Raw genomic sequence first — 27,954 nt, forward strand, 5'->3', positions numbered from 1 at the left:
GCTGCTGACCAGCACCCTTTACAATATGCTCTCAGCTCCAGTGACTGCTATTACTTATGAGTGAAAAATTGGAAACAGATTGGAAATAACTTTCAATGAATGTCTATTGGGCCAACACATGTTACTCACGTTATCTTCCTGACTCTTGCAACAGCTCTATTTTCACAATTCTAGCTCTCTTCATTTCATAAACTAAGAAATTGAGGGTCCATAATTAGCCCCAAGCAAGTGGTAGGGTGAGAACACCAATGCCTATCTGCGTCACACCAGATCCCGCCCTTCCCTTTGTGTCCATTTGGAGAAGTTGAACAGTAGAGAAGTTAATCCTCTGGTCTAGGGTCCAGGTTGTCTGGCCTATGATCTCATGCAAAGACTTAACTACCTGGTCTCCATTTCCTCTTCTGGAAAACTGCACTCTTTAAATGATATTATTATCTTATTTTATGTTGGCTTCCAGCACCGACTTCTGCTAATTAGAAATACTTTGGCTCAAGTGAACTTCAACTAGCTTAAGCCAAGGGGGAAATTCTTTTTTTTTTTTTTTAAGATTTTATTTATATTCATGAGAGACACTTAAACACACACACACACACACACACACACACAGAGAGAGAGAGAGAGAGAGAGAGAGAGGCAGAGACACAGGCAGAGGGAGAAGCAGGATCCCTGCAGGGAGCCCGACGTGGGACTCTATCCTGGGTCTCCAGGGAGGAAGGTGGCGCTAAACCGCTGAGCCACCCGGGATGCCCGGGAAATTTTTTACAAGTCCCTGGTGATATCTCATGGAATTTGGGGTCAGGGATGCAGTTGGGTGTCAGGAAGATGAGGGACCTGAGTGACCTCACTCTCCCTTGTCCACCTTCTCCTCTTCGCTCCTCTCTTTGCACATCTGCTCCTTTCTTCTCTCTCTATGTCAATACTTCCTATGGTTTTCATCCTCAAGAGACCAACTTGACCCTCTCTAACCCAGGTCCAAGGTTCCAGCATGATTCCTTGCTTGTTGCAACTCAGGTTGGCTGCCCACCCTGGACCAACCGTCAGTGATCAGGAAAGCAAGGTCTGGGGAGGAATCTCCGGGTTTGGTGTCTTGCCCAGTGCTGTGCAGTGAGGAGCACCACTGCCTACCTCTCAACAAGGGGCTGCGACCAGATGGAGTGCAGCAGATGGCATGGTTTCTAGCACAGGAGACTTGCAATGCAGACCACCGATACACAGTTGTTTATTTGCTTTGAATGGGTAGATCATAAGATGGAATTTCTTCTTCTTCTTCTTCTTTTTAGAAATATCATTAAATCATTTACTCAGTAACAACACTTAGTAGATAACAGAAACACACTACACATACTCATTTCCCATTTGGCCTGAATAAGTAGTTTTGCTACACAATGCCTTCCTAATATAAGTTTTTCTATGGCCAGGGAAAACAGCATTTTAAATAGTTCATAAGATGGAATTTCTAAAGACAAAAGTATACTGGTTTCACAGGCTGATGTGGGCCACTAGTTAGCCCTCGATATTTTTCTGAAGGTGTGCAAGCAATCCAGGATAATGTGGTTTGGCTTTACATAAACACAGACAGGATGGCTCAGAGCCAGACCAATATACATAGTAAACTATATTTCAGAGCCATGAACTATGATCTGGGATGTGTTTATGTAAAGCACAATCCAATTGTACAATTCAAGTCGCTTAAAAAAACATAGATTGAAATGGAAAACCTTTACCAGTTGATGAATTGCCATGGTGCATAATTTCATTTATGAGAAAACATCTTCTAGTAATTTTGCACTTTCTTTGTTTATCTCACTTAGCTTGAACAATTACTTGTTGGGAAATTGATTGCACTTATTACCAACGTGTAGGAATTATGAAATAGAAAGAAATTATGCTTCTTTAGCCTCTGTATTGATAATTGAAGACATTGTGCACATAGCTGAAGCAAAAAAGTTTATGTTTTGACCGAAATTACTTGGCACAAAGAGGTTTTTCTTTTTTTAAGATTTTATTTATGAGAGACAGAGAGAGAGAGAATAAGTGTGAGTGTGTGGAAGGGCAGAGGAGGAGGGAGAGGGATTAGCAGACTCTGTGCTGAGTGCAGAGCCTAGCGTAGGGCTCAATCTCAGGACTGCAAGATCATGACCTGAGCTGAAATCAAAAGTTGGACACCCAACCAGCTGAGGTACCCAGGTGCCCCACAAATAAAGGGTTTTACGGACAAATAAAAGTAAGTCCCTACAGAGGTAGCCCACTGTGCCTTCTCTGCCTATGGGTATTCATGTGTCACTTTAATATCCAGGCCCCAGGGTCCCCAGTTGCAGAGCCCCCATGTGTGAACTCGCAGGACCTCTGTTCCTCTTTCTTCACCAGGGGCCCCGCGAGAAATCTCGGCTGATACTGCAGGCCAGCCTGGCTCACAGAGTGTGACACTATTCCTCCTTTTCTCGGCTGCCATTCTTGAAGCCATACTGCTCTCAGCACATCCCAGAGATGGTTGAAGTGCTGCATGTTCTGGTGCCACTGCCAGCAATCCCCGAGCTGCCGCTGCCCGAGATCTGCTCTTTGGAGTGGCTTAAGTTCATTTTTATGTTGCTGATAGGGAATAGCTCCTTGTATTGATCTGCTCTGTTAGAGGGACTTCACAGCAGAGTTGCTAGGGACCTGAGAGTTTACTAGGATTCCTCTTTTTTTTTTCCCCAAAGATTTTATTTATTTATTCATGAGAGACACACACACAGAGACAGAGACACAGGCAGAGGGAGAAGCAGGCTCAGCAAGGGGAGCCCAATGTGGAACTCGATCCCAGGACCCCAGGATCATGACCTGAGCCAAAGGCAGATGCTCAACTGCTGAGCCACCCAGGTGTCCCTAGGATTCCTTTTGAAGTTTACTCACTGTCCTTCAGTCCCTAGGCTGGCAAAGTCATGGTGGACCTAAGGAGCAGCTACTACTCCTCATTCAGAGCTCAACCTCAGGCTTGCTGGCCCCTCTGGCTTGCTGCGCCATCCTTCTGCTTCTCTTGAGCTGTATCATTTCTGAGGACCCCAGATTCCCTGCTCACACTTGCTTTCTGTTGGCTCCCCTTTGCAAGCATATCAGACATGCCCACATGTGTTCGATTCCAATGGGGGGCACCATTCAACTTCTCTTCACAGGAGGGGCCTCAGGCCCCAGGTAAATCAGCAGATGCACATGCAGACAGCATGGAAGTGTTGAGGACATGAGAAGATAAGGCATGTCCTCTGACTACATGTACCAGACCTGTCTAAATCTGCATGTCACCTACACCATGGCAGGCCCCTCTGAGACCCTTCCCTGGTACTAGATGGTTGGTCTCAATCTTTTCTCCATTCCAGCCACCTGAAGGATACAGTACTCTGATGGGTCAGGAATGGGGCCTCCCTCCATCAGTAATCCTCAAGTCTGGAGAAAAGAGTTTCCTTCTGGCTCCACCTTGGGTATAATATGAAAACTCCCCAGGATATTCCAATACGCCATCACCCTAAGATGTATTCCTGATCCTCTAAAAACACATAAACCATATTTTCCTATTTATTTACTGGTCAGAGATTAATCCGCAGAAACCCATTTGGACCTAAGACATCACAAAAATAAGATCAAGATAGCAAAATACCAAGAACTCCACATTTAATAGGAAAAAATCTTCTTTTGAGAGTCAGTCAGCTATGGGTCTCATTGTTAAGAAGGCATGGTCTGTTTTCCTTCAGGGGTAGAATGTGGATGGTTCACAGTTATGTTTCTCAACCTAACCCCACCAACCCTGTGATTTTTAGAAACAATCCCTGGACTCTAAGTTCTTTTCATAGCCTTGATTTTCCATGTGTTGCAAGTTTTGGTTTTTTGGTATCATCAACCCTTATCCTCCTGGCAAAGAAAACAAAACAAAACAGAATTGGGTATTTTTTAGTGTAAAGAAAAATACACACAGCGTAGAAAGTATTAAATAAAAGTACATTAACTCTGTCACATGAGGCACTCTCTTGGACCTTGATGGGTCTTTCTCTTGCATATCAGTTGGTGAGAACAGATACTTTGTGTCTGTGTATGGGGCAGCCTTGCCGCTCCTGCTTCTCTGCAGCTTCCTCTTTTCACACCACAGGGCAGCACAGATACCCTCACATATTTGCAAATATAGGGTTTCATCGTGTTATTTAGATAAACTTGCAAAGTATTTCATTTCATAAATGTTCTTCTCTTGGTGTGGCCCTTCCTGCTCTGATGGAAACCTAAGTAGTTTTCATCTTTATCCATCTGCTCATAGGTTTTGGGGGAGGCAGCATGCAGCCAGTTAACTCTGGGACCATCAGAGGACTTCTGTAATGGGCAGATGTCACTCTTCAGTCATCCTCAACAACAGCTCACCAAATATCTGGAGGATGAACTGACATTGCCTCTGATGAAAGCAACTGGAGCCACTTTGAGTTTTCATAAAGACATGGAAGGAGATTATGGCAGGAGATACGAAAGGAACCAAAGTTACTGGCGAGGATTTATCTCCGTTCCATCTGAGCTTTGTACATTTCAGTGAGTTCAAAAGGTAATGAATGGAGTTTCACACATTTCTGGCACATCTTCCCACGTTGTTTGAAGGCCCAACAAAGACTTGACTCTCTCCTTGAATGTATTACTGTTTGTTGACTCATTACTGTGTGCCGCTGGCCAATAATCCCAAACAAGTAGTGTGGTGGGAAAGACAAAACTGCAAGTTCTAAGGTCACGCTGCCTCAGTTTAACTCCTCTGACCTGTGTGACTTTGGGCAAACTGCTAAACATCCAAGGACCTCAGTTTACTCATCTGCAAAATGGGGGTCATAATGTTGTATAGGGCAAGGGCACAAACACAAAAGGGCTAAAACACAAGGGCCCAGGGACTAGTGGAGGTCAGTCCACCTGAGTGTTTAATAGACACCATCTACATACTGGCATGCCTCTCCCTTAGAACCCAGGGCCATACCCCACGCTGGACTGAAGGGTGAGAATGTGGACTGGGCCAGTGGACTAGCCGGCAGTTGGCTGCTGCTACAGAACTACAAGCTTTTTCTCTGCTTACACAAAACATTCACAGATCACAATGCCTGGCACAGGTAAGGGACCCCATCAAGGTTTGTTGACTTGAAGTAAATTAAAAATGCTCATCTGATTTTGTCCCAGGGGAGCACGACTATACCAGCCTACTGGAAATTTCTGCAACATCATATACTATTTGATGCCCGTCTGATTGGGTTAATTGCTCACATTTCCAATATCGATAGAGGTCCCCGTTCAGGAAGACAGAATGACTGAGCTGCAGAGGAGACTGGGTGACTGGATCAGCATATGGAAGGACGTGGCGAACGTTTTACACCAAGACACCAACGTAGTAGCAGGCTTCTCTCTCCCTCACACTCCCTCTTCGATCTGTACAGCGGGACTTTCCATGGGAATATGTTTTTGTAGGGGGTAGTATGTAATGATTTCACAGCGTATTTTTCAAATGATTCTTTAAACAAAAGCAGTTTGCTCAATGGCAAAAAATTCAGTCAGGAAGTTAGGGAGAGGAATTTCTTGTTTACAGGCTGGATTTATGGAAGGGAAAGCAGATGGCTTGACAAGTGAAGAAAATAAGACCTAATGATACCCTGGAAGGACATTTTGGAGACTGAAACAAAATACTCTCAAAAAGCTTCTAATTAATCCCTTGACATGAAAGTGATATAAAATGGAATAAAACCCTCAGTGTAGCACCAGGTAATATGCCAAGTCAAAAAGGTTCTGCTGTGGTGTATCTGGTAGTTTGATCCCCTGGCATTAAACATGGGCCCCTAATAGTTGTTGCAAGGTGTCTCTGAGTTTGGTGATCTTCTCAGTCTTGCCCTGCAAGCCTTCAGTCTCCCTCTGTGCGACTCTGGTTGCTGGATCTTCTGATGCAATACCACTCAGCGTCAGAGAGACCCCTGGCATCAGCTTCAGCATTGAAAGACCCAAAGCTGACCCTATCTTCTGGCCTTCCTGCCTGGACCACTGATCAGACGGTATATTGAGAACAGCAAAGAGGCTGGACACTTGGTGATAATATGCTTGGCTCTTGCTGCCTCTGGTGAGGGGATGGAGGCTGCAGCTGATGTTTGAGCATCTGGCAGGGAATGGAGGTCTGCTAAATCTTGTACACAGTTCGTGGACTTTGGAGGCCTTTGGAGGTCACAGCATGTCGTGGAGCACAAACACCTGTCTGGACCAGCACTGTACTGGCAAGTCCCGGGGTTCAAATACATTTTGCTGAGTCAACGAATGAGGCCAGAGTGCTGCATTGATGCCTGAATGCCCCATCGCGACGGCCTGCCTCCCAAGCTAGGACTCTGTTATTGCACCTACTTGTGCATTACCTGTCACCTGCAGACTGACAGCAGGTGGTTTGTGTCAGCTGAATTCTAGAAGGCTCTCTCTATAGCAGCCATGCTTTCCATTCCTGCTACTTTCTAGATCATCCTAGGTCACTGCTTCCCTGGCAATTGGGAGGACTTTGCAGGGGTTAAGGACCTTTGTGACTCTCAAAACAACAGAGCTGGTTCCTCAACTATAGCACTATTAACTGTTCCTGTCCTGTGCACTTGAAGACGTGTGACACTACCTTTGGTTTTTCCCCCCTAGATGCCAGTACCAGTTGTGATAGCCCAACCTGTCTCCAGACATTGCTCAATGTCCTTTGGAGGGGGTGAGGGCAAAGCCACCCTCTTGGGGGAAGAATACACAAATCTAGGTGATTATAGTCTCCTTTCTAACTGACTCATAGGCACCACTTGCCTCTCCTGGGCCTCCCGAGGCAATGAAAGTCACCAATCTCAAGGCTTTATGCTCCACTCTGCAATACCTGAGCAATTTTCCACCACTCCTAGAATAGCTAAGTATACCTTCCTACTCCACCAAATATAATTTTAGATTCCTACCAGAAACTTGGCCTTTATGTTTCTCTTGGGGAAAAGATGGGAGGCAAGAGTGATTTCTCCCAAATACACCAGGCTGTGTCATCTTTTCTGAGGGGATGATGCTTGATCTGAATTATGGAAAGGAGTGAGCCTCAAGGAGAATGGGTATTCTAAGCTGGGGGAATAGCAATGTCCAATGTGGAAGACATATAATTTGTTTGAATAACAGAGAAGAGAGCAATTGGACTGGACCCCAGACAGAGAAAGGGAGGAGGATAGAACATGAGTTTGGAGAGATACCCAGGGAACAGAACATCAGAGGTGGCAGTCCCTGGTAAGGACTTTGGATTTTATCCAAAGTGTATTGAGAATCCACTGGAGGTTTCATGTAGGGTCTATGAATGAACTGATTGATGTGTTAAAATGATCATTCTGGATGCTGCATGGAGAGAGGTGAGTCTGGCAAGAGTGGAAGCAGAGAGACCAGTTTAGAGGTTCCTGCAGTGGTCCAGATGGGAGGTGACGGTAGCTTACATTAGGGTTGTGATAGTGGGGGCAATGAAGTCAGATTCAGGACGTATTTTCGTGATAGGGACAAGAGGACTTGCTGATGGACTGGATGGGAGATGTGAGAAAAAGAGAGGCACCAAAGACAGTCCATGGTCTTGGACCAGGGCAATTGTGTAGATGGTGGTGCCATTTACCAAGTTGGGAAACACCAGAAGAGAAGGTTGCAGAAAAAACTTGAGAGTTCTCCTTCAGACATACTAAATTTGATAGGCTCATTAAATATCTGGGTAGAGCTGTTGGGTAGGCAGCTGTATCACTGAGTCAGTATTTCTGGGGAGGGCCTGGCTGCAGATGTTAATGTGAGGGTTGGCAGGATGTACATTGGATTTGAAGCTATGCAGCTGGACAAGACTTCCCCAAAGAAATAGGTGCAGATAGAGAGGTGGACCAAGGGCTGAGAATTTGTAACACTCACAGATCTGGAAGATGAGGAGGGACAATAAAATCAACTGAGAAGGAATGACAATGAGGTTGGAGAGGAACCAAGAGAGTGCATCTGAGATCAGGTAATAAGAGGTCCGAGAATTACCCACTGGATTTGGCAACCTTGATGAGAGCTGTTTCCATGGGGGTAAAGGGGAGGAAACGCTGGCTGGAGAGGATGGGAGAAAAGGAAGTGGAGAACGTGAGCAGATAACTCTTTGTATGAATTTGTCTCTCAGGGGGAGTGGTAAATTGCAGTAGTAGTAGGAGGAGGGTGTGACACCAAATGAGGTTTGGCTTTGTTTTTCAAAGATGAGAGAAATTATATACCGTGTGTTCACGCATTTCAATTTCAACAAATTTACCGATTGTCCACCATGTGCCAGGTGTGTACAAAGATGTCAACGGTAAACATTCATTTTGAAGAGTTTACAGGACAGGAGTGGGATAGACAGAACAATGCACCAATTCAATGTCAGGTAAGATGGGCTGTAGAAAAGTACACAGGGTGTGTGCAAACACAGAAGAAGGACACTTGCTGATTTGGAAGGGGTTAAATCTAGGCTGGGTTCCTGGAAGAAGTGATGACTGAGGTGAGCTTTAATGAATGAGTAGAAATTAGATCACTCAAGGCAGGGAAGGGCTTTCCAAGAAAATAAAATCACATGAGGAAAGAGGCAGGGAATAGAATGGAATGTGTTTAGAATAGCATGCAATTCACGATGACTAGAGCATAAAGAGCGAGACGCGGCAAGATTGGGCTGAAGAAAGAGGAAGTGGGAGGTCTTGGAAGGTCTCATTTTCCATGCCAACAAGCTCAGCTTTTAAATCATAGAGAATGGGGACCTACTGAAGGGTTTCAGCAAGGGAGTGATATACTTGGTTTGACATTTAAGAAATCAGTCTGCAGTCATGTGAAGGATGGATGCACGGAGAAGGGCAGATTGGAGAGTGTATTACAGTATGTTCAGGTCGTTGTGAGAAAATTTTGGAGGTAAAAAGGTCAGGACGTGGAGCTTTATGTGAGCAGAAGGAGCTGTGAGGGATGGCAGGAAGTCGCTCATGGGAGAGATTAGATAGAGGTTAACTTGGAGGAGGATCAAGATAAAGATGTTTAATAGGTGTTTGGATAAAAGAGTTTGCAGCTCAACAGGGAGGTGAGGCTAAAAATATAGCTTTAGGATTCATACTGCAAGATGGAGAGAACTTTATAAAACAGTAAACTTTGATTCTATTGTTAAATTTTATATAGACTTGCATCTATCTTTCCATCCATCCATCTAACCGTCCATCAAATGGCATGGAAGGACTCGAGTCAAAAATATTTTTTTAAAGATTATTTAAGAGAGAGCAGGGGGAGGGGCGAGGGGAGAGGGAGGGGTGGGGGGAAGGCGGGGGAGAGGTAGTTCCAAGCAAACTCCTGGATGAGTCTGGAGCCCAACATCAGGACCTGATCTCACAACCCTGAGATCATGATCTGAGCTGAAACCAAGAGTTGGACACTTAACAGACTATGACATCCAGGCGCCCCTCAAGTCAAAATATTAATAATATTTATTTCTGTGTGAAGATATTTCCTTATGAGAATTAAATTTCTTACAATGAATGCATATTATTGAAGTGATAATATTATATATGTTTATTTACACATAAAACATGTAAGTAAAAGTTTCCATTAAGATAAAAAGTGATAATTGTTTGCTGGGTTTGTTGATTAGGTGGTCTCTGCTGCTCATGGAAAGGGTAGTTTTGGTGATGAATCCTGACATCGGATTCAATAGGAGAAGTGAACAGGGGAAAGGAGCCATAACCAGAGGAGGAAGTAAAAATATTAAGACAGATAAGAAAGAGAAAACTCCTGGAGCAAGGGCACGGAGGATATGGGAGCAGATGGATCCAGAGCCTAAGTGGAAGTCTCTTTTGAACAGGAAAAGGGTGATGCTGGGAAGGTGTCAGCACTGGGCATTTGTAATTGGGGTGTGAAACTGAGGTGGTCACCTCAGAGTGGGATCTGAAGTCACCTCCTCAAAGTGAAGGAGTCTATTCGGCAGGGGCTTTCAGGACAGTGGAATGGAAGATGCATCAGTCAAAGGACTGGTGAGCTTTTTTTGGGAACCTGCTGAGGTCAGAGAGTATGAATTAGGATTGTACCATCTCTCAGAATTATTTCATTTTCTTTGGTGCTAGAGGTACAGGAAACAGCTCTGGCGCTGAATGTGGGAGAGCGCATTATGACATTGATCCAAGGTGGCGTTTTGCCCATCAGATGGAGTGCAAGCATGGAGGCCTGGGGTGAAGGAAGCCGTGCCAGATGGGAAGGAGATGGCGAATCTGAGGTGCAAATGAAGTTGGTGAGCAGCTGTGGTAGGGGGAGGAGGTGGGAACGCTGGCTGTAGAATGATTGATGGTGGGATTGTAGATTTTTCAGTTTCAGATATGGCACAGTTTGGGGTGATAATGAGGCTGGGAGGGCCACTGTGGGAGCAGGTGGTCAGAGTAGAATGTAGGTCAAGGCCCCTGGGGTAGGTAGATGAAGTCTATTCTCTACACCCACCTTTATCCAGATAATGTTTCAAGGAATGTGTAAAGAATCCACTCCCTCACATCTCCAGAGCTGCTTAAATACTGCAGATGCAAGGCATGATTTTTATTTGGTTTTCATAGTTCCTTGTGTGAGGAAACAGTGTTGCAATGAGCTGAGAAAACTTGAAATTTTCTTCATCTGCCATGAAAGAGACTGCCAACACAAGATAATGACAGGATATTATCTTCTGATTGCTAATTAGCAACTGAAATGAATGTCTAGCCCTGATGCCTGCCAAGTGCCCGCTATTAATATCAGCCCTGCAGGGGGCAAACGAGTAAGAACGGCGATGCTTGTTCCTCAACAGGACAGCCAAAGGAGTGACTCCTTTTTTAGAGAAAGCTAAAGTGGGTTGTGCCTGTAGTGGGTTGACTGTTGGTCCCCAAAAAGATATGTCTGCTTCCTAAACCCTGGAACTTGTGAGTGGAAAAAGGGTCTTCGTGGATATGATTAAGGGTCTCAAGATGAGATCATCTTGGTTGTTCACATGGGCCCTAAATTCACTGACAAATGTCCTTATTAGAGACAGAAGAGAAGATACAGAAACAGAGGGAGAGGCCAAGACAGACGCAGAGTCAGAGAATGATGCAGCCACAAGCCAAGAAATTCTCAGAGCCACCAGCAGCTGAATCAGATAGGGAAGGATTCTCCTCTAGAGGCTTCGGAGGGAGCGTGTCTTTGCCAACACCTTGACTTTGGGCTTCTGGCTTCCAACTCTGAGAATACCGAGTTTGTGATAATTTGGTATGGCCACCAGAGGAAAGCAATATAGAACACAAATATAGAATCCAAAAATCCTCTTTAGTTTTCTGGAATGCTTCTCAATGAGCATATCACTATGTAGTTTGTAAGTGGATCCACTAAACTCATATATTTCATTTCATGCAAGAGGAGAATATATCTAATTTCGGATGAGACCCAGAGTCTGGTTCCATGCCCAGAATTATGTAGAAAAGTTGATCAGAAAGGGCTGCTTGCCTGGATAACTAAAATGCTCTGAAATCTACTATATCCTCATCTAACTGAGTAATCCAGGAAAGTGTAGGTTTAAAAGTTCTTAATTATCTGAGCCACACAAAGCAGAGACCACAGGGGAGCAATGTCACTGTGCTCCAAGCAGAATCCATGATGCCTTATTGACCCTTTGAATGATGTGTCCCTCTCTTGCCTGTGACTCATTAAGCAATGCACAGTATTTCACTAAAAGGGTAAAAAGAAAACAATCAGTTTGACACAGCCTAAACAACTTCTAGGCCTGCCTGCCTTCCTTCTGACAAATCATAATGAGGTGCCTACCATTTTTGAGGAACTGGGCTAGTTGTTGGGCTACTTTGAAAACACGACAGACAAGCCTCCCAAGCTCCCGTGGAGTATATTGTCTAGTGAATTATTAGGGGTCAGGAAATTACTAGACTCACTGAAGCCTCAACTTCAATGACATTCTATAATTTTCATGTGATTGGCAAAATAATGCTGGCTCTAACAATATCAAGTTCTTAAGCTACCGAGGTACTGATGTAACCAGGGTAGCGGGACTACTTGAAGCTATTTAAGTCATTGGTTCTTTTTAAAAATTTTTTAAAAACTATTTTATTTTATTTATTTATTCATGAGAAAGAGAGAGAGAGAGAGAGAGAGAGAGAGAGAGAGAGAGAGGCAGAGACACAGGCAGAGGGAGAAGCAGGCTCCATGCAGGGAGCCCAATATGGGACTCAATCCTGTGACTACAGGATTACACCTGGGCCAAAGGCAGGTGCTAAACTGCAGAGCCACCCAGGGATCCCCAAGTAATTGGTTCTGAATTAACTGTAATGATAGAGGGAGAATATGGGAAACATAAATAAAACAAAATAAAAAATAAATGTGATATTGAGGTTTGCAACTATGTTTTATTTGACTTTACTGTTTTGAAGACTTATCCACTGACTGTATTTTTCTTTAGATAATAGAATTAATTGATATTCTTTGGGATTAGAACATAAAAAGACAAAGTCCCTGGCAGTCTGGATAGTAAGTAAGGAAAGCCAGTCTTGGAACCTACCTTTGTTATTCATCATCTGAAAACTCTAAGCCCTTCTTGACTCTTTTTTGCCCTTGAAGATCCCAAGGTCCCAAGATCTGTGCCTACCCCATGCCTCGGGATCTGTGTCCTGGATCATATCATACACCTCCTTGAAGTCTAGAGTGATTCACATGTATCTTTCACAATGATATTCTTGATCACTAGGTTTGTCTGTCTGTACATTCTCAGGATCACTGGGATCCCTTGATCCTGTTCTCAACTTGATTAAGGTTAAACACCTGTCCCTGGTTCAACTCTGCAAATGCCATTCTCTATACCTTTTTTTTCAGAATAGTATACTCAACTTAAGAAACCCATTCTATGTGGTTTACATTGGCCTGACCCTCCAATCATTCCAGCTTCTGCTGCTGTCAAACTCCACCCTTCCCACTGCTCTGAATATACATTTCCTCTCATGAGATTGAGGCTAAACAAAAAAATAAATCTATATTTTCACATAGTTTTTATTTTTAAAACCTCTTCCAATAAGATGTAGTTGACTCTGTTAATTCTATTTGGTATTTTTAAAATTCTATTTGGTATTAAGGCAAATCAGAAAATGAACAAATTTCATGGAAAGTGCATCTCTCAGTGATTTAAACGATAGCTCCAACTTTGTTAATATTTATACTTAGAAAGAATCAAGTTTAGGGATTTCTCAGCCATGATATTTGCCACATATGCTAATTTATTCCTGGGCTTGACATTGTTACTAGAGTGCTTTCCTTTCCTTGGTCTTCAAAGGAAACTTTTAAGGTGGGCAGCATCGATTCCTATGTATTTAATCAAGCCATAATAAATGTATTCATAAAAAAGAGTCATGTAATCAAAGCATAATTTTCAATCCCCACTCATATGTATGCTGAAGTAACATAATGTAAATAGTCTGGTCAAATTAATTAACTGTGATTCTTCCAAAAGCCTTCCTCAGTTTAAATCCTAATACACCAGGGAAATCAAGAGAATAGTCAATGGCATCTCCCATCCCTGTGCAGCAATGAGCTTCTTTATCCCTCTACCAACAGCTGATTATACAAAATCTGCTCTAATTTCTTTTCCAAAAATATAAGTGTACAGGAGAGCAAAGGTGAAACGAGAGCCTGAAAACCCAGATCTCCTTTTTGGTGGGAACTTTTATTTCCTTTTAAGTCCTTTCAATTTTACGTCTACATGGGCATGTCACAGCTTCTTCACACTTCTCATCTACAAATAAGGGATAATAACGCTTACCTACCTCATGGGAAAATTAAAAAGAAGAGTGATTTAATGTTAATAGGTTCTTTGAAGATGAAAAGCACTTCATAATTGCTAAGTTCTATTCTACTTTATAAACCTATCTCAAAGATATTCCTCTTTCCTTATGCTCATAACCATTATTAATTAAAAATAATTATCCTTTCTCAACCTCATTATTTAAGTGCACACAATATTTATGATGTTCCCATACAACATATGTTCTGTGCCTTTACCCAATATTATTGCCTTCGTTTTTGGATCTTTATGTTTTCTAACATCTCACATATTGGTAAATTGAGTGAAAATCTGTTGCTTCTGCCTGTGGTGAATTCATTTCTCTGTGTGAAAGCCGCATGAACACCTAGCTTTCTTCTTCTCACGGTCTCTGAGGGCACTTGAAGCTGCCAGCATCCACAGCAGTGTTTCTCCAAGCCCAGCGACCCTTCTACTGGCATCAGAATCCCTGGGGTGCTTGTTAAAACGCAGGTGCCCAGAGAGTACTCTGTGAGTGGGTTCTGGAAATCTGCATTTAAAACAAGTTCTGCAGTTGCCAACTAAAGAGAATCACTAACTCCAAAGCCCTCATCCTTTTTTTGAACTGGAAAAAAAAATGCTCTGAAAGTCAGAAGTGGAGTTTTGTCTTAGGCATCAATCATTGTATTTGATGCACAGACAGGGGAGCAGGGATGGAGCGTAAAGGCCTGTCTCTTCTTGGAGCACCTGGGTGGCTCAGTTAGTTAAGCATCTGCCTTTGGCTCAGGTCATGATCCCGGGGTCCTGGGATGGAGCCTCCTGTTGGGCTCCCTGCTCAGCGGGGAGCCTGCTTCTCCCTCTACCCCTGTCTGTCACTCCCCTTGCTTGTGTTTCCTCTCTCTCTCTCTGTGTCAAACCAATAAATAAAATCTTAAAAAAAAAAAAGGACCCGTCTCTTCTCAAAGCAGAGGGTATGAAGTGGCCTGCGGGGCCTCCTCTCAGCCCACTTACCTGCAGCTACATGCATCTGTCTTGCTACCTTCCACTACAATAAATAGGGGAGGGGTTCTTCTTCTTTGCCAAAGCCAATCCCCTTCACATGCCAGCCTCAAGTGAGCATCTGCAACCTACACCTGTTAGCTCTGCACCTCCAACTAGAAAAAGGTTGCTATCCCAGTTAGGACCTTCTCTCATTTTCATCACTAGAGTGTGACAGGTCTTCTTCCCTCCTGCCTCCTCGGGGCTCTTGTGCCATCAATTTCTTGCTCTCTCTTATAATGGGGGTCTTTGTTTCTCTTCTTACATTGTCTCCTTAAAAAAACTTACACGCTTCTCACTGCTCCACACAGCAAGGCTCCTAGAAAGAGCCATTTTTAGGGCTATTGATTGCTAATATAAACTTTTAAAATTGAAGTATGACTTACACACAATATCCTACTAGTTTCAGGTATTTGTCATAGTAATTCGGTATTTTTATATATTACAAAATGCTCACCCCGGTAAGTCTAGTTATCATCTATCACCATACAATGTTATTAGAGTATCATTGACTGTCCTCTCTATGCTGTGTACTACATCCCCATAACTTATGTAAGCAGAACTCCCTTTAGAAATTGAACACACAGTGCAAACAGCAGGGGCAAGTGCCAACAATAATGACATCGTTGCTATGGAGCTGTTCTGGAACAGGTGTTAGGAAAGTGGAGTTTTGGTTCTTTGCAGCTCCCAGTCCTCTAGCAGGGTGACATGTCCCTTCTTGCTTCCGTGCCATGCCCAGCATTGTTTTCTTTCCCTCTGCTTGGTGCACATTCCTACCAGCTGAGTACAGGATTTGGCCTCAAGCTAGTCTCTCATCTCCACAGCGAGTGGTGGGTTGGACTTGGCCCTGGCAATCCCACTAGTGGTTGCTCTGTTATTGCTCCCTTCTGGTCTACAGAAAACTGAGGCATGGTACCTGGCCCTCCTGCACAGATGCAGGCCTGCTGGAAGGGAGAAGGTGGCCTACTGGGCAGGTGACATCACTCGGCCTAAGAGAACTGCCTGCCTGCAACCCGCCTAAGGAACTCCACATGAATCCTGATTTCTGAGAAGCATGGCCTCTTTCTAGGCTTTGCCCCGGAGTCCAGGAGGCAAGTGTCCTGGAAACAAGTGATTAAAGCAAGTGGGAGGCTCTCTTCTGGATGGACTAGAAAGAATCAGAGCATGTAGTCAGGGGCCTGGCTGCACTGAGGCTCTTGCGGGGTCCCTGCTCAGAGGCTGGGTTATGTGGATCCGGTAACCAAAGATGTCCAAAAAAAAATGACTTATTCCAATGTTGAACATATTTTTACGATACTATACACTTGCAGAAATATTCTTTATCCTGCAGAAATGTGGCTGCCCTTGTTGAGCCATGCGACACTTTCCTTTCCCAACCCCTTTCCATATGGGAACATCAAAGCAGAGTTTCTCAACAGGGAGACGTCTGCCTCCTAGGAGACATCTGGGTTGTCACAACTGGGGATGGTGGTGGTGATGCGACGGTACCTCGTGAACAGAGGCTAGGGACACTGCTAAACATTCTACAACACACGGGGCAGTCCCTACAAAAAAGAATTATCTGGCCCCAAATGTCAATAGTGCTGAGGTTGAGAAACTGCAGATCAAAGGAACCAGTCTAGCTCTCTCTCGCACCTTCTGATGTCCCTGTAAAATATCAAGGACGGAATGATAGCATCTAATTTAAGTATGGATGAGGTGCCGGTCGCTTTTGCTGTGTCTTTACAACCAGCCTGCAGAATAGGCACTGTTACCTCAAGGAAGCTGAGATTCAGGTAGGTTAAGAAAACTGCCCGGGTTCACACAGCAGTGAAGAGCTGGAGTAGGAATTTACACCCAGGTGTGCCAGGCTCTGAAGTCATCCCCTCTTGCTGGGTGGCACCCTGCCTCAGGAGCTGGAATGCTGCCTCTGTGCCAGAAACCACACTGGGTGCAAAGGGCAAAGACGAAAAGGTGTTGCCAGATTCAGTTTCAAAACTAACACAAATCTCTACAACGCGAAGACCTGGGAGGGGGAAGAAGGATCTGAGTGGGCAAGTGGGCAGCCACCCAGCTCTTGGTGGAGACTGGCTCTACTTTCTTTGTTCTAGATACTAGAATTGAATGTGAATTCCACTGGCAAGCAGTTCCAGTTAAAAGTGTTTGAACAGCTTTGTTTCTAAAAGAACTCCAGAGAAGTTGAGGTTGTTTTTCAGAAGAAAGTCCAGGAAAGAAATCAGGAACTACAAAATATTTTAAGTGGGCTTTAAAGGGGCGGGGGGGACCCATACGATTGAGAGGAGAGGGACAGGGGAAAAATAGGGAGCAAGGAGAGTGGATCGCAGCCCTGGGAGACACAGGGGGAGGACGAAGGAGCACTGGCCAGGAGAGGCAGATGGGGTCTCAAGGCCAGAGGCCTCAGGCCTCAGGATAGCCTGAGGATCCGAGGACTCTGGACTTCATTCTGTAGACAGTGGGAATTAGTAAAGATTTTTGTGCTGAGTAATGGGGTGAGAGGTGGCAGAAAGGGATGGAGAAAGGAAGAGGCCAGGTTGGGAGAGCCAGGTAGCAGCACGTACACACAGCGTTCATACTACGTGAGCCAGAGGAGGCTCACTGCCAGGCAATCCGTGTGCCCAGCACAAGTCCCAGGGGTGGGAGTGCACAGAGGACTTCAGGTTTGAGACATGCTTCCCTCTAGTAATTTAGCTAAGCTCTTAGTACCAAATGGCATTTTTTAGTCTTTAGGAATTTATTTTTAAAAAATCGCACACATACAATCTTTAGATAAATTCACTAAAATGAATGTAGATCCCTTTTTTAAAAAATTTTTTATTATCGATGGTCTTGTCTTCTCCCATCTCAGTTGTTTCCTCTCTCCTCACCTCATCTCCTGTGACTAAGACGTATCTTTCCATAGTTTTCATCTAAATCCTCTATTCACATACTAATTTATTTATACTCATGTATCTATGTCCACACATACATAATTTTCCATCATTCCTTTTCTTTTTAAAGATGTATTCATTTGAGAGAGAGAGAGGGAGAGAGAAAATGTGAGCAGGGGGAGGAGCAGAGGGAGAGAGAAAGTCCTAAAGCAGACCCACCTCACCCCCACACTGAGCATGGACCCCGACACGGGGCTGGATCCCAGGACACTGAGATCATGACCTGAGCCAAAACCAAGAGTTGGACACTCAATTGACTGAGCCACCCAGGTGCCCCAGCATCTTTCCTTTTCAAATTTCTGATCTTATTGCTCATATTTTTCTGCTTCTTCTCTCTACATGTTTTGAAGAGCTCCCCCTCCATCACCTGGCAAGATCTTTGTCAGTCCTCTTCTGCCTCATGTCACTATGCAGTGGAGATCCCCTGTAAGGAGTTAACCAGTCCCCTGCTGATGGGCATTTGGGTTGCTTCCACATCTATGTCTTTGCAGCCAGTGTTGAAACAAACACCTTTGTTTTGTTAGGCAGCACAGGATAGCATTTATTTATTTATTTATTTATTTATTTATTTATTTATTTGTTTATTTATTATTATTATTATGTTTTCAGGATAGCTTTTAAAAGTCGGCACTCTAGAGCCAGACTGACTAGGTTTGATTCCTGGCTCTGACACTTAACTAGCTGTGTTGACCTTGGGCAAGTATTAAACCTCTCTGGGTATCAGTTTCCTCATTTGTAAAATAGAGGGGTCATAATGGGATGTGTGACTCATGTAGAGTGTTTATAAAAGATACCTGGCCCATCGTAAGCACTCCATAAATATTAACTATTATTATAGGGGGACTTATAGTAGTGCTTTTGTTTCTGTGAGACAGATTCATGGGCTGATGGTTACATGAGGTTTTACATTTTTTTGGTGTATATCATTGGTTGTGTTTTTAAAAAGGCTGTAACAATTCATGTTTCTACTGGTAATACATGAGGGTATCCTTTTGGCCATGTCCCCTTCCAAAAGAGATTCATATAACTTCTTAATTCTCGCCAATTTGATAGTTATGAAGTGATCAATCTTTGTTTCTTTATTTTGCGTTTCCTGATCATGGATAAAACGGAAATTCTTTTTATGGCTTTGCTGATTATTTGGACTTTTCTCTTCTCTGAACAGCTTTCTCATGTTCTCTGCTGATTTTTCTAGAGCTGTCTTCCCTCTTCAAGTTGTCAGAGCTCTTTGAAAACTACATTACGGATTTTCAACCTCTGATTTCCCTGAGTCGCAAAGATTATTTTTCAAAATCAAAAGCCTGCCTTTTGAGTTTGTTTATGGTGTTTCTACCGTAAAAAGTATTTTCATTTTTATGTATATTCAAACATGTCTTTTTTATTATAGATTCTAGGGTTCCAATCATGATTTAAAGAGTCTCTACCACTCAAGGTTTTTTTTTTTTTTTTTACGTTTTAAATAGCACTTATGTTCTAGAAATCTTTAAGTATCTATAAGCAATTTTGTTACAATTTTCACATACTCTTTCGGATTAGGGAGAAATGTAACTTAACATTTGTTGCAAAAAAATTAAAAAAATTAAAAAAATTAAAAAACATTTGTTGCACGGCTCATTGTACTGGCATCATTAACTAATGAACCCATTCTTTTCCAACTGAATTGAATGTATTAAATATATTAAATTCTCAGGTCTATGTTTGGATAATGCAAGTGTTCAAAGTGAGCATTCTTTCTAATGGTTTTGAAACTTTACCTGGAATTTCTCACAAGTTCTGAAGAAAGCGGGGTGAAGAAATGAACAGAAGGGACACAGTCACAACAGGTCACAGCCATTTCAATGGTGATTTCTAAACTAGTTTACAATCCACAGTTTCTTCCTAGCCGTGCTAAGAAGGCTACTCGGATTCAGCCAGAAATGGGAACCATGAAGCTCTTGGTCTACCCAAGACCCTAGTGACTGCTACTGGATGAGTTGGGGTCAGGGAGTTCATCTGATTCTGACTCAAATAAAAACTACACACTGATCTCTTCTGTCAGGAGGGGCCCTGGGGGGTTGAAGGGCCAGGAGACATCCAGTGGGTTTTGCGGTATTGTGGTTTTTACCTACTAATTCAAGACTCGGCACATATAGCAAGGGATATTTAAAGTACGCTATCCAGGACTTCTTAAGTTCCATAAAACTCTACAATTACATTTAATACCCATGTGGCCAACCTCTAAACATGTTCAAAGGAGTCTCTCTCCTCCCTGTACCTCCCTTTGCTAAAGACCTAAAAGCAGAAGATTTTTACCACCCAAGTCGTGTCTGCTTGGAAAGGGAGAGAGGTCAGGGCAGAGGCAGAAGGAGGGGAAGAGTCTATGCTGCAGTTAGCAAAGGCTCCTGGAGATTTTGATTTGAGGGGTCTTAGAATTCTGGTTGTGACACTGAAAAGGTTCTATTTGTCACCATCACTGGCATAAAATGACCGCATGGACCTTCTAGTTGTTGAACAGAAACTGATAAGACAATGTCGAATTTAAAACCTGGCTTCTGAAAATTCTTGCACTGGTGATTAGTAAAGAGTGACTCATATCACAGTAACTGCTTAAAATGAGACATGCTGATACTTATAACAAACAGAGCATATCTGACATTCCAGAACTCTGCCTCAAAATAGAGAAGCCATTCACCTATTTCAATTGTTTAGGCTTCCGTGCATCTTAGATTTGCTCTGGGAAAAGTGGCTGTTAGAATCATTGAGACAGAAAAAGAATTTCTAGTGGTGATTTTAGAGAGGACAGTTGGGAAAATCTTAAATTACATTCAGAAATGAGCACTGTCTTTCTGAATCTCAAATATTCTGAACTAAAAATTGAAATGAGGTTGAAACTCTCATAACTAAGGATTTTTAAGTGAAGAGTATTCATTCCTTCCATCCATCCATCCATCCATCCATCCATCCATCTTTCTTGCTTCTCTCCCATACTTCTTTCTTTGCTTCTACACATATTTATTGAGTGCCAGGCTTGTGATTAGAAAGACAAGACCCTGGTCTTACAGGGCTTCCATTCTAGGGGGAGAGGCAAATAATAATGAGTTAAAGGTGTACAAGATAAATATATAAATATACTTTCATAAAGAAATAAATTCTGTCATTATGAAAAGCTGTTAAATTGGAGAGGTACAAATGGATGGGCTATTTTAAATCAAGTGATCAGCGAAGGCCCTTAGAGGAGATGTTTAAGCTGAACGTTAATCTTTCTTATTCAAGCATAATAATTTGAAAATATATGCATTTTGCACCATTCATACTCTATTAGACATAAAAATAAGTTTGAAGTTTTACACATTTATAGTTTTGTCACTTCCACTAAAAATATATGAGGATCTTTTACCTGGTATTTTCTTATACATCACTTTATAACAGATGGAGAATTTTGAATACTTAACCCATCATCTATAATCCCACACCAAGTTTTGTTCATTTGTCCACTTTCCTTCTGAAACAACTCCATTTCCACTGCTTCTGTCCTAATTGATTTTCTTTTGAAAGGACTATTTCAAGAGTCTTTTAAATGACACCCCTAATGCCCACTCCTATTCAACTACTTGTAAGCAAGTTGACTTTCTAAAATACAAGACATTCCTCTAAAAATATTACATTGTCATCTTCATGATAAAATCCAAACTCCCTGGAATGCCATCAGATGCCTTTTCCTACTGATATGATGATGACTTTATAGCTTCTTTATGTCTCTCTATTTTGTAGCCACACCAAATGGACATGTGTGTGTTCACCCCCTGTCCTGCTGTGAATGTTGGGACCTCTATCTGGAAGTCCCTTATTCCCACTCATCCTCAAAGCTCCTTATACAACATGATAAATGCATAATGAGGTATATATATATACACACACACACAGACATATATATATATAATAAAATTTTTATGACATGTAACACTATAATCCTAGGGAAGTTTGCTGCTTACCTCCAGGACATAAAACACTTAGGTCATAACATTGGTTATGTCTATACCTCATTGTCTTCATGTGTAAAAGCAGGATAATCAGTATCTGGGTTATAATACGGTTACACGAAAATGTCTGGAACAGTGCCTGGCATGGTTGGTAAGCCTTCAATGGATGTTTTATTATTTAGCTTTATATTAACTTCTGTATCTCCAGGGTTATAAAACCAGCATATGATAGAGATTAAAATAATAAAAAGATCAACATATGAATACCTCATTAATATGGAAATGGTAAAGAATAAAGATATAGAATTTGGAATGTTATTTTGAGATTTCTGTAGTCAAAGACACATATGATAGACACACATGATTTAGCAAATGGTAGTATTTCTAGTGGATGGATTGAAAGTCCTGAGCTGTAGAGGCTCTTCTGGTCATTTTTAATCCTTGCCTTCCATCTGCATGGGTTTCCCACTGTTATTTGGCTTGCAAAGTAACCTTGGGGACTGGCTGCTATGGGCTGCAATATCTGGAGATCCCCTGTCCTCCAGTTTATGGATGGATGGTTTGGCCAGTGGGAGTGGAGGATGGAAGAAGATATCCTTGATAAAGGGTCCATCCAGAGAATTCTGCCAATGCATGCAACATCCATGTATAACACAGTTTCCCTCCTCACTGCGATAAAGTATAACTTACACATTGACATAGCTGTCTTCAGCTCCTCATAGAGGAACAGAAGACAACCAAGTCAAGTTGAGAGCAGGAGCCAGGCAGCAGGCCAGCCACCTTTCCCAGTGGAAAGTGACTGAGGCCACTCTCAAGTAGCATGCCACAGGTCCCGCAAGTTCTGTGCTTCTCATTAGGTCTTCATTTGTGGCCTTACTCTGTGTTTGCACTAAAATGTGCTTGACTGCAAGGTTTCCTTCAAAATGTTGGGTCCCGTAATGCCACTAGGGTGCTAACCTTATTACCCTAGACCACCATCCAAATGCAGCTCCCTTGGTCATCTGAATGCTCTTACTTCCTTGATCCCCTCAGTTCTGTTTACCAAATCCTATGCTCTGGAGCCCTGGAGACCCCATTCTATTGCCTACATATCCCCTCTGCTCCTCTTCTCTAGCCTGCCTCTCTCTCTTCCAGAGGGTCTCCCCTGAGCACCTTCTGCTCCCACCACGATGCTCCTTCTCGTATCATGTTCCTTCAAGGAGCTCAGCTCTTTGGCTGCTCCTTCTTAGTTTTCTCAGGGATCTACGACTCCATGCATGCTTGCACATCCACGTTGTCCACCTTGTTGTGGGCCTTGGCTCTGGTTGTCCTCTGCATAAGCTCTGAGGGCTCTCATCTTCTCTCAAAGCTGATTCACTCTGCAATCTCCCAAATCTCAATTTCTAGCCCAGATGTTTTCCTGCTAACCAGAGCCATAGTTCTAGTTATATAATACATCAATCTGTCTTTGCAGCACAAAATGCAAACTACCTGCCAAAGAGTAAATTCATTATCTTTCCTATAAATATTATTTAGGGGCACCTACATGGCTCAGTTAATTGATTATTTGACTCTTGGTTTCTGCTCAGGTCATGATCTCGAGGTGGTGAGATCAAGCCCCATGTTGGGCTCTATACTTGGCGTGGAGTCTACTTCAGGTTCTTTCTCCCTCTTCCTCTTCCTCCTGCTCATGTGCTCTCTCTCTCTCTCTCTCTCAAATAAGTAAATAAAACATTTGAATATCATTTACTTCACATAACTCCCATCGTATAGTATCAGTCCACTCATCCAGGACCTCTGACATATGCTACACTTCTCTCCCTCCCTCACCTCAGTGAACATTCCTTCAGTGAACCAAATAGTTCTCTTCTTTCTCCAAGGTGGCCCTCAAGTCAGTCCCTTCCTTTCTCAGACACCACCTCTGTCTGAGTTTGAATCTCTATTGCTCCCCCTTGACTCATCAATAGCTTTAGAGCTGGTCTTGCTCTTTCCAGTTTTACCTCCTCAAACGTGTCTCCACGCTATGACAAGATTTACTTTTCAAAACCACAAATCCAATTGCAGTATTCACCACATAGGGTATGACCATCTGCTTCTGTTCCATCCCAACCTCACTTCCCACCACAACCCTGAGTTCATTCTCTGCTCTGAACTGTCTACACTGCTTGTTTAAGGCTTCTCTCATAGCCTTTCAATTCTTACTTCCTAATCTGGCTCCTGGGTATATCTTCTTTCTCCTTCTCTGCTGAGTCTCCTACTCAACTGTCCCTTAAGATTTGATGTAGCCATCCCCTCTTTTTATAAGATCCACTGGCTTCACTTCCCACACCCCATTTCCTACCTTGGGTGGAGTGAGACATTTTTCTTTGTGATTTAATATAATTCTCAGGCATAATTATATATGCATCTTAGGCTTGCATACATACACATGTGCACGTGTGTTAAGCATGCATAACCAGGCATTTAAGACATTATGCATAGTTGTTGGTCTACTCATATGCTGCTCCCACTACCACTCCACCACTCCTTGAGGGAAGATCTTTCTCATTTCACCTTTGTATCCTCCTGGCACATAGTATGTGCTTGATTTATAACTGGTGAATTAATGAAGGTATCCCCACAACACCTCAGCATAGTCATATGTGGTATAATATTTGATGAAAATATTTCTTTATTGATTGCTGATTCTAATTTATGACTTTCAAGACATCATGTTAAATTTCATATTCGCAAACTAAAGGATGATTGAGGGATCATATTAAGTATAATATGTGTTTGTATGTACTCTTGTGTCATGGGTGCTGCAGCAGTTTCTACTGTTACAACTGCCTGATGTGACCTAAGTCAGAGCTGGCATTCAGTTCTTGGGGTCATAACTCCCCTTAAGGGCCACTCGTCTGCTCCATCTGCCCTGTCTCTGTGTTTCTGCTTCACAGACTTCAGCATCCACTTCTTGATAAGTTACAGGAAAAGGAACAAAAAAGGGCAACTTCTGGCTCTTCACTTGTGCCAAACACTTAATGTAGATACACGGCTGCCTCAGCTCAAGAACTTCAGAGCTAAGAGTTTTTGGAGAGAGAGGGCATGTGCAATAGCTGGAAGTCTTAGCAGAAGTGGGTTATTCTGATGCTTTAAAACAAAATGTGGGCATTTGGGCTCTAAGCCAGGAGGCCAGGGATCACCCCAGTTGCTCCCTTCCCCAGCAGCTGTCACAACACATCATAAATGAGCAATGTCAGATAAGAATCCACATTAGCAGTTTCCAGGACTCATTTCCCTCCTAACAGCAGGAGCTCCTACAGTTAGACTAAGAATAAATTTCAAATCAGGTGTGGTGGTGCCACAGCAGGAAAAAGCTTGCATCCTAGATGTCCCATGCAGCTTTCTGGAGACTTCTAATATCCATATTTGAGGTATCTCACACACAGAACTGCATAGAATTGACTGATACTTAACTTCTTACACATTTCAGCAAGTGGTAATAGATGTCTTGATAAAAGAGAACCAAAGAGATAATGGATTTTCAAGCCAGGGGGATGCTCAGAGAGCACTTGGCCCAGCAGCTTTACTTCACAGTAAGATGTAGAAGCTCATGTCCACAGTCCTAGAGCCACTGGTCCACAATAAAAAAATTTCAAACTCATGAATAGCTCCAAGAAGCCTCCACTGGGGACTCTTATGACATGTAGACTTTTCAACATTTAGTAAAAATTTCAACATTCAACTATGTCTACTTACCTTAGTGTTTCCTCTGAAGGCAATTACTGGCTCATCAACTCAATTTGCAGTTGATAGTAAATATGCAGTGTCTTTAGTAATTTATTTCATGTTCTGGGTGAAAACTAACTGAGTCTTCCTTCTAGGGCCTTGTTGTCCACTCCCATCACTCCTCTTAATATCTAGCCCACTACTCTACACAAGAACTAGTGCTGCTCAAGTCCATACTACTGACTTCTGACTAAGAGAGACCAGAACTTTCAAGCATAAGGAAGCAAGTCTTCCAGATCTTACCATTCGAGATGGTTTTCCACAAACGCGGACATGGGGCTGATCTGCACGGTGTAGGTATCATTTGCAGAGTACTCAAAGAGTCCATAGTATGGGTTGAAGAGCTCCTGAGACAAAAGGAAGAAGAACTCTCGCGAAGGACCACTGTAGTCCAGGCTGCAAAGGAAGCAGAGGCCCAGGAAGCTTGTTACATGTGGGAGGTGGGGGCCTGTTTCTATCCAGGTGCTAGTGTGTTCTTTCAGTCAGTGCAAAGGAAAGCAGAGAGCAGCCTTTGTCCTTTACAGTGGATCCCCGTGGGAGCATAATTGGCTGTAGAAAATGAGGATGCAGTTTAGGGGATATGTTTTAGATATCCATGAATAAATTCTTATGGCAGTGTTTCTTAACCTTTATTCAATCATATATAACACCAATTGGATAAAGCACATACCTGGCCCATTAAAAATGAGGACCTTGCCGTGAGAGGCATAAAAGAATTTCCTGTGATAATGAATGTGTGTAAATTGAAAAAACTTCCAGGTTTGTTCCAATATGCCCTCCTACGTAGGCTTGGCCTCCATGGTTAAGATTTTTTTTTTTTTTTTTTTTTTTTTACAAAATCACTGAAATGCTATAAAAAATTTGCTATGTAGTAGTATATGTGCACTCTAGGAGGAAGAGATTTTTGATCAGATACAAAAGTGTACACCACCTGATAAAGTAAAGATCCAATAGCTTAAGTCTGTATTTTTGGCTTATGCACAGTATAAGTGCATAACCTCAGACCCTGGCACATGCCGATAATCTTGGGCTTTTGAAGAGCATAAATTCTAAGGCTTGGCAATACCTGGGGAGAGAAAGACCTCCTGGAAGGACATGATCAGAATCACCTTGGGGCAAAAGTTAAGAGCCACCTTGTTTTTTTCTTGAGAAAAATCACCAAGATCTGGTGACTCTGGCCTGCCCACATTGAGTGAGATGTCTGCATAAAACTGCTGGTGCCTCACCCCTCCTCTCCAACAAATGTGACGTAGAGCTTGTTTCGCTGAAGCTCCTTCCGGGAATAGGCCATGACCTGATTGAAGGTTCCCTCCAACAAATGGTCCCGACGAATGATGAGCCTGGGAAGAATTCATATGGGCAGTGAGTGGTGGCTCCGAGCTCTGATGTTGGAAAGTGTTCTGGATGAGTTGTGAGTGCCCGAGCTTATATGGCCTCACTCTCCAGCCTCTCCAACGAGGTGCAGATTCCATCAGTTTGGCAATAGACTTATTTTAATGCTCTTTTGGAAATACTGGGAGCATGAGAACAACATGTACATTCTTATAATTGGATGTACCCCATCACATCGGATTTTACTTTTAGGATTCTTTTTGGAATTGATCAAAAATCAATTCCAGCTGGAATTTTGAGTTTAGATTCAGATTCTAAAGATGAAAATAATAAACCCACAAGAGAAATATACAACTATTCACTTAGACCTCAATTACAAAGTTATAGAAGTCACAAATTTGACTTATGAGTTAAATTTGTCCCAAGAAAAAGTAAAAGGAAATACGTACTTTTTTTGTTTAGTTCAAAATTCTTGGTTTTCTGAAAAAGTCTACCATTAATTTTGTATATGCTTTTGTCTGAAATCTGTTTTTTTCTCTCTCTTCCTCTTCTCTTTCCTTCCTTCCTACTTCTCTTCCAACCTAACTGCCTTTCCTCTTTATTCCCAACTTCTTTTTTGCCTTCCTCCCTACTATGAATATAACTGTTACCATACCATGGAATTCAATCTCCAAAAAGTATCACAAAGGTATAGGGAGAAAAGGACAGAAAAATCTAGCATATGAATTCAGTGACAAGCACTGGAGCACTCACTTAATTTTCCCTGGACCCTGACCAAATCCTTTGGCTTCCAGTTTTCGGTAGAAATTGCGGAGCTTGGCCTCAAAGTCTCTCCGGTAGGGTGAAGGGGCTCTTGCGCTGGCTCTCTGTAAACCTGCAGAGAGAAGCACGTTGTCTGAAGGTCATCACTGAAATATGGAGCAATGTTAGAAAAAGGGCCAACTAGAGGCACATTCCTATGTCTTCATACTTTTCTTCTTAAAGAAGTTTCCCTTGATTTCCATTACTCTTTCAGTTACTTTTATAATAAAATGAAAATGATATAATGAAGAGAAAAATGAATTCTGACAATAAACACTTATGTCTTTTACTCCACTTCGGGTTGTATTTCTCTTAAAAATACCTTGATAAGCATATCTACTGGCTTAATTGTACTTGGATAATCTAAAACAACACAAATCAA

At 42.6% G+C, this 27,954-nt stretch overlaps 1 protein-coding gene across 3 annotated transcripts in view; it reads right to left on the reverse strand.

Moving 5' to 3' along the window:
• Window positions 1–27,954, reverse strand: part of HECW1 (HECT, C2 and WW domain containing E3 ubiquitin protein ligase 1) — a 440,242-nt gene that overhangs the window by 23,572 nt on the left and 388,716 nt on the right. For all 3 annotated transcript variants that reach the window (XM_038562644.1, XM_038562645.1, XM_038562646.1), the window contains 3 exons: window positions 27,525–27,645; window positions 26,666–26,779; window positions 25,683–25,835 (listed from right to left, as the gene is read on the reverse strand). In XM_038562644.1, coding sequence (XP_038418572.1) covers window positions 25,683–25,835; window positions 26,666–26,779; window positions 27,525–27,645 — 388 coding nt within the window. The remainder of the gene's footprint in view (window positions 1–25,682; window positions 25,836–26,665; window positions 26,780–27,524; window positions 27,646–27,954) is intronic.

The sequence above is a fragment of the Canis lupus genome, chromosome 18 (assembly GCF_011100685.1).
Source record: "Canis lupus familiaris isolate Mischka breed German Shepherd chromosome 18, alternate assembly UU_Cfam_GSD_1.0, whole genome shotgun sequence".
Lineage (NCBI taxonomy): Eukaryota > Metazoa > Chordata > Mammalia > Carnivora > Canidae > Canis > Canis lupus.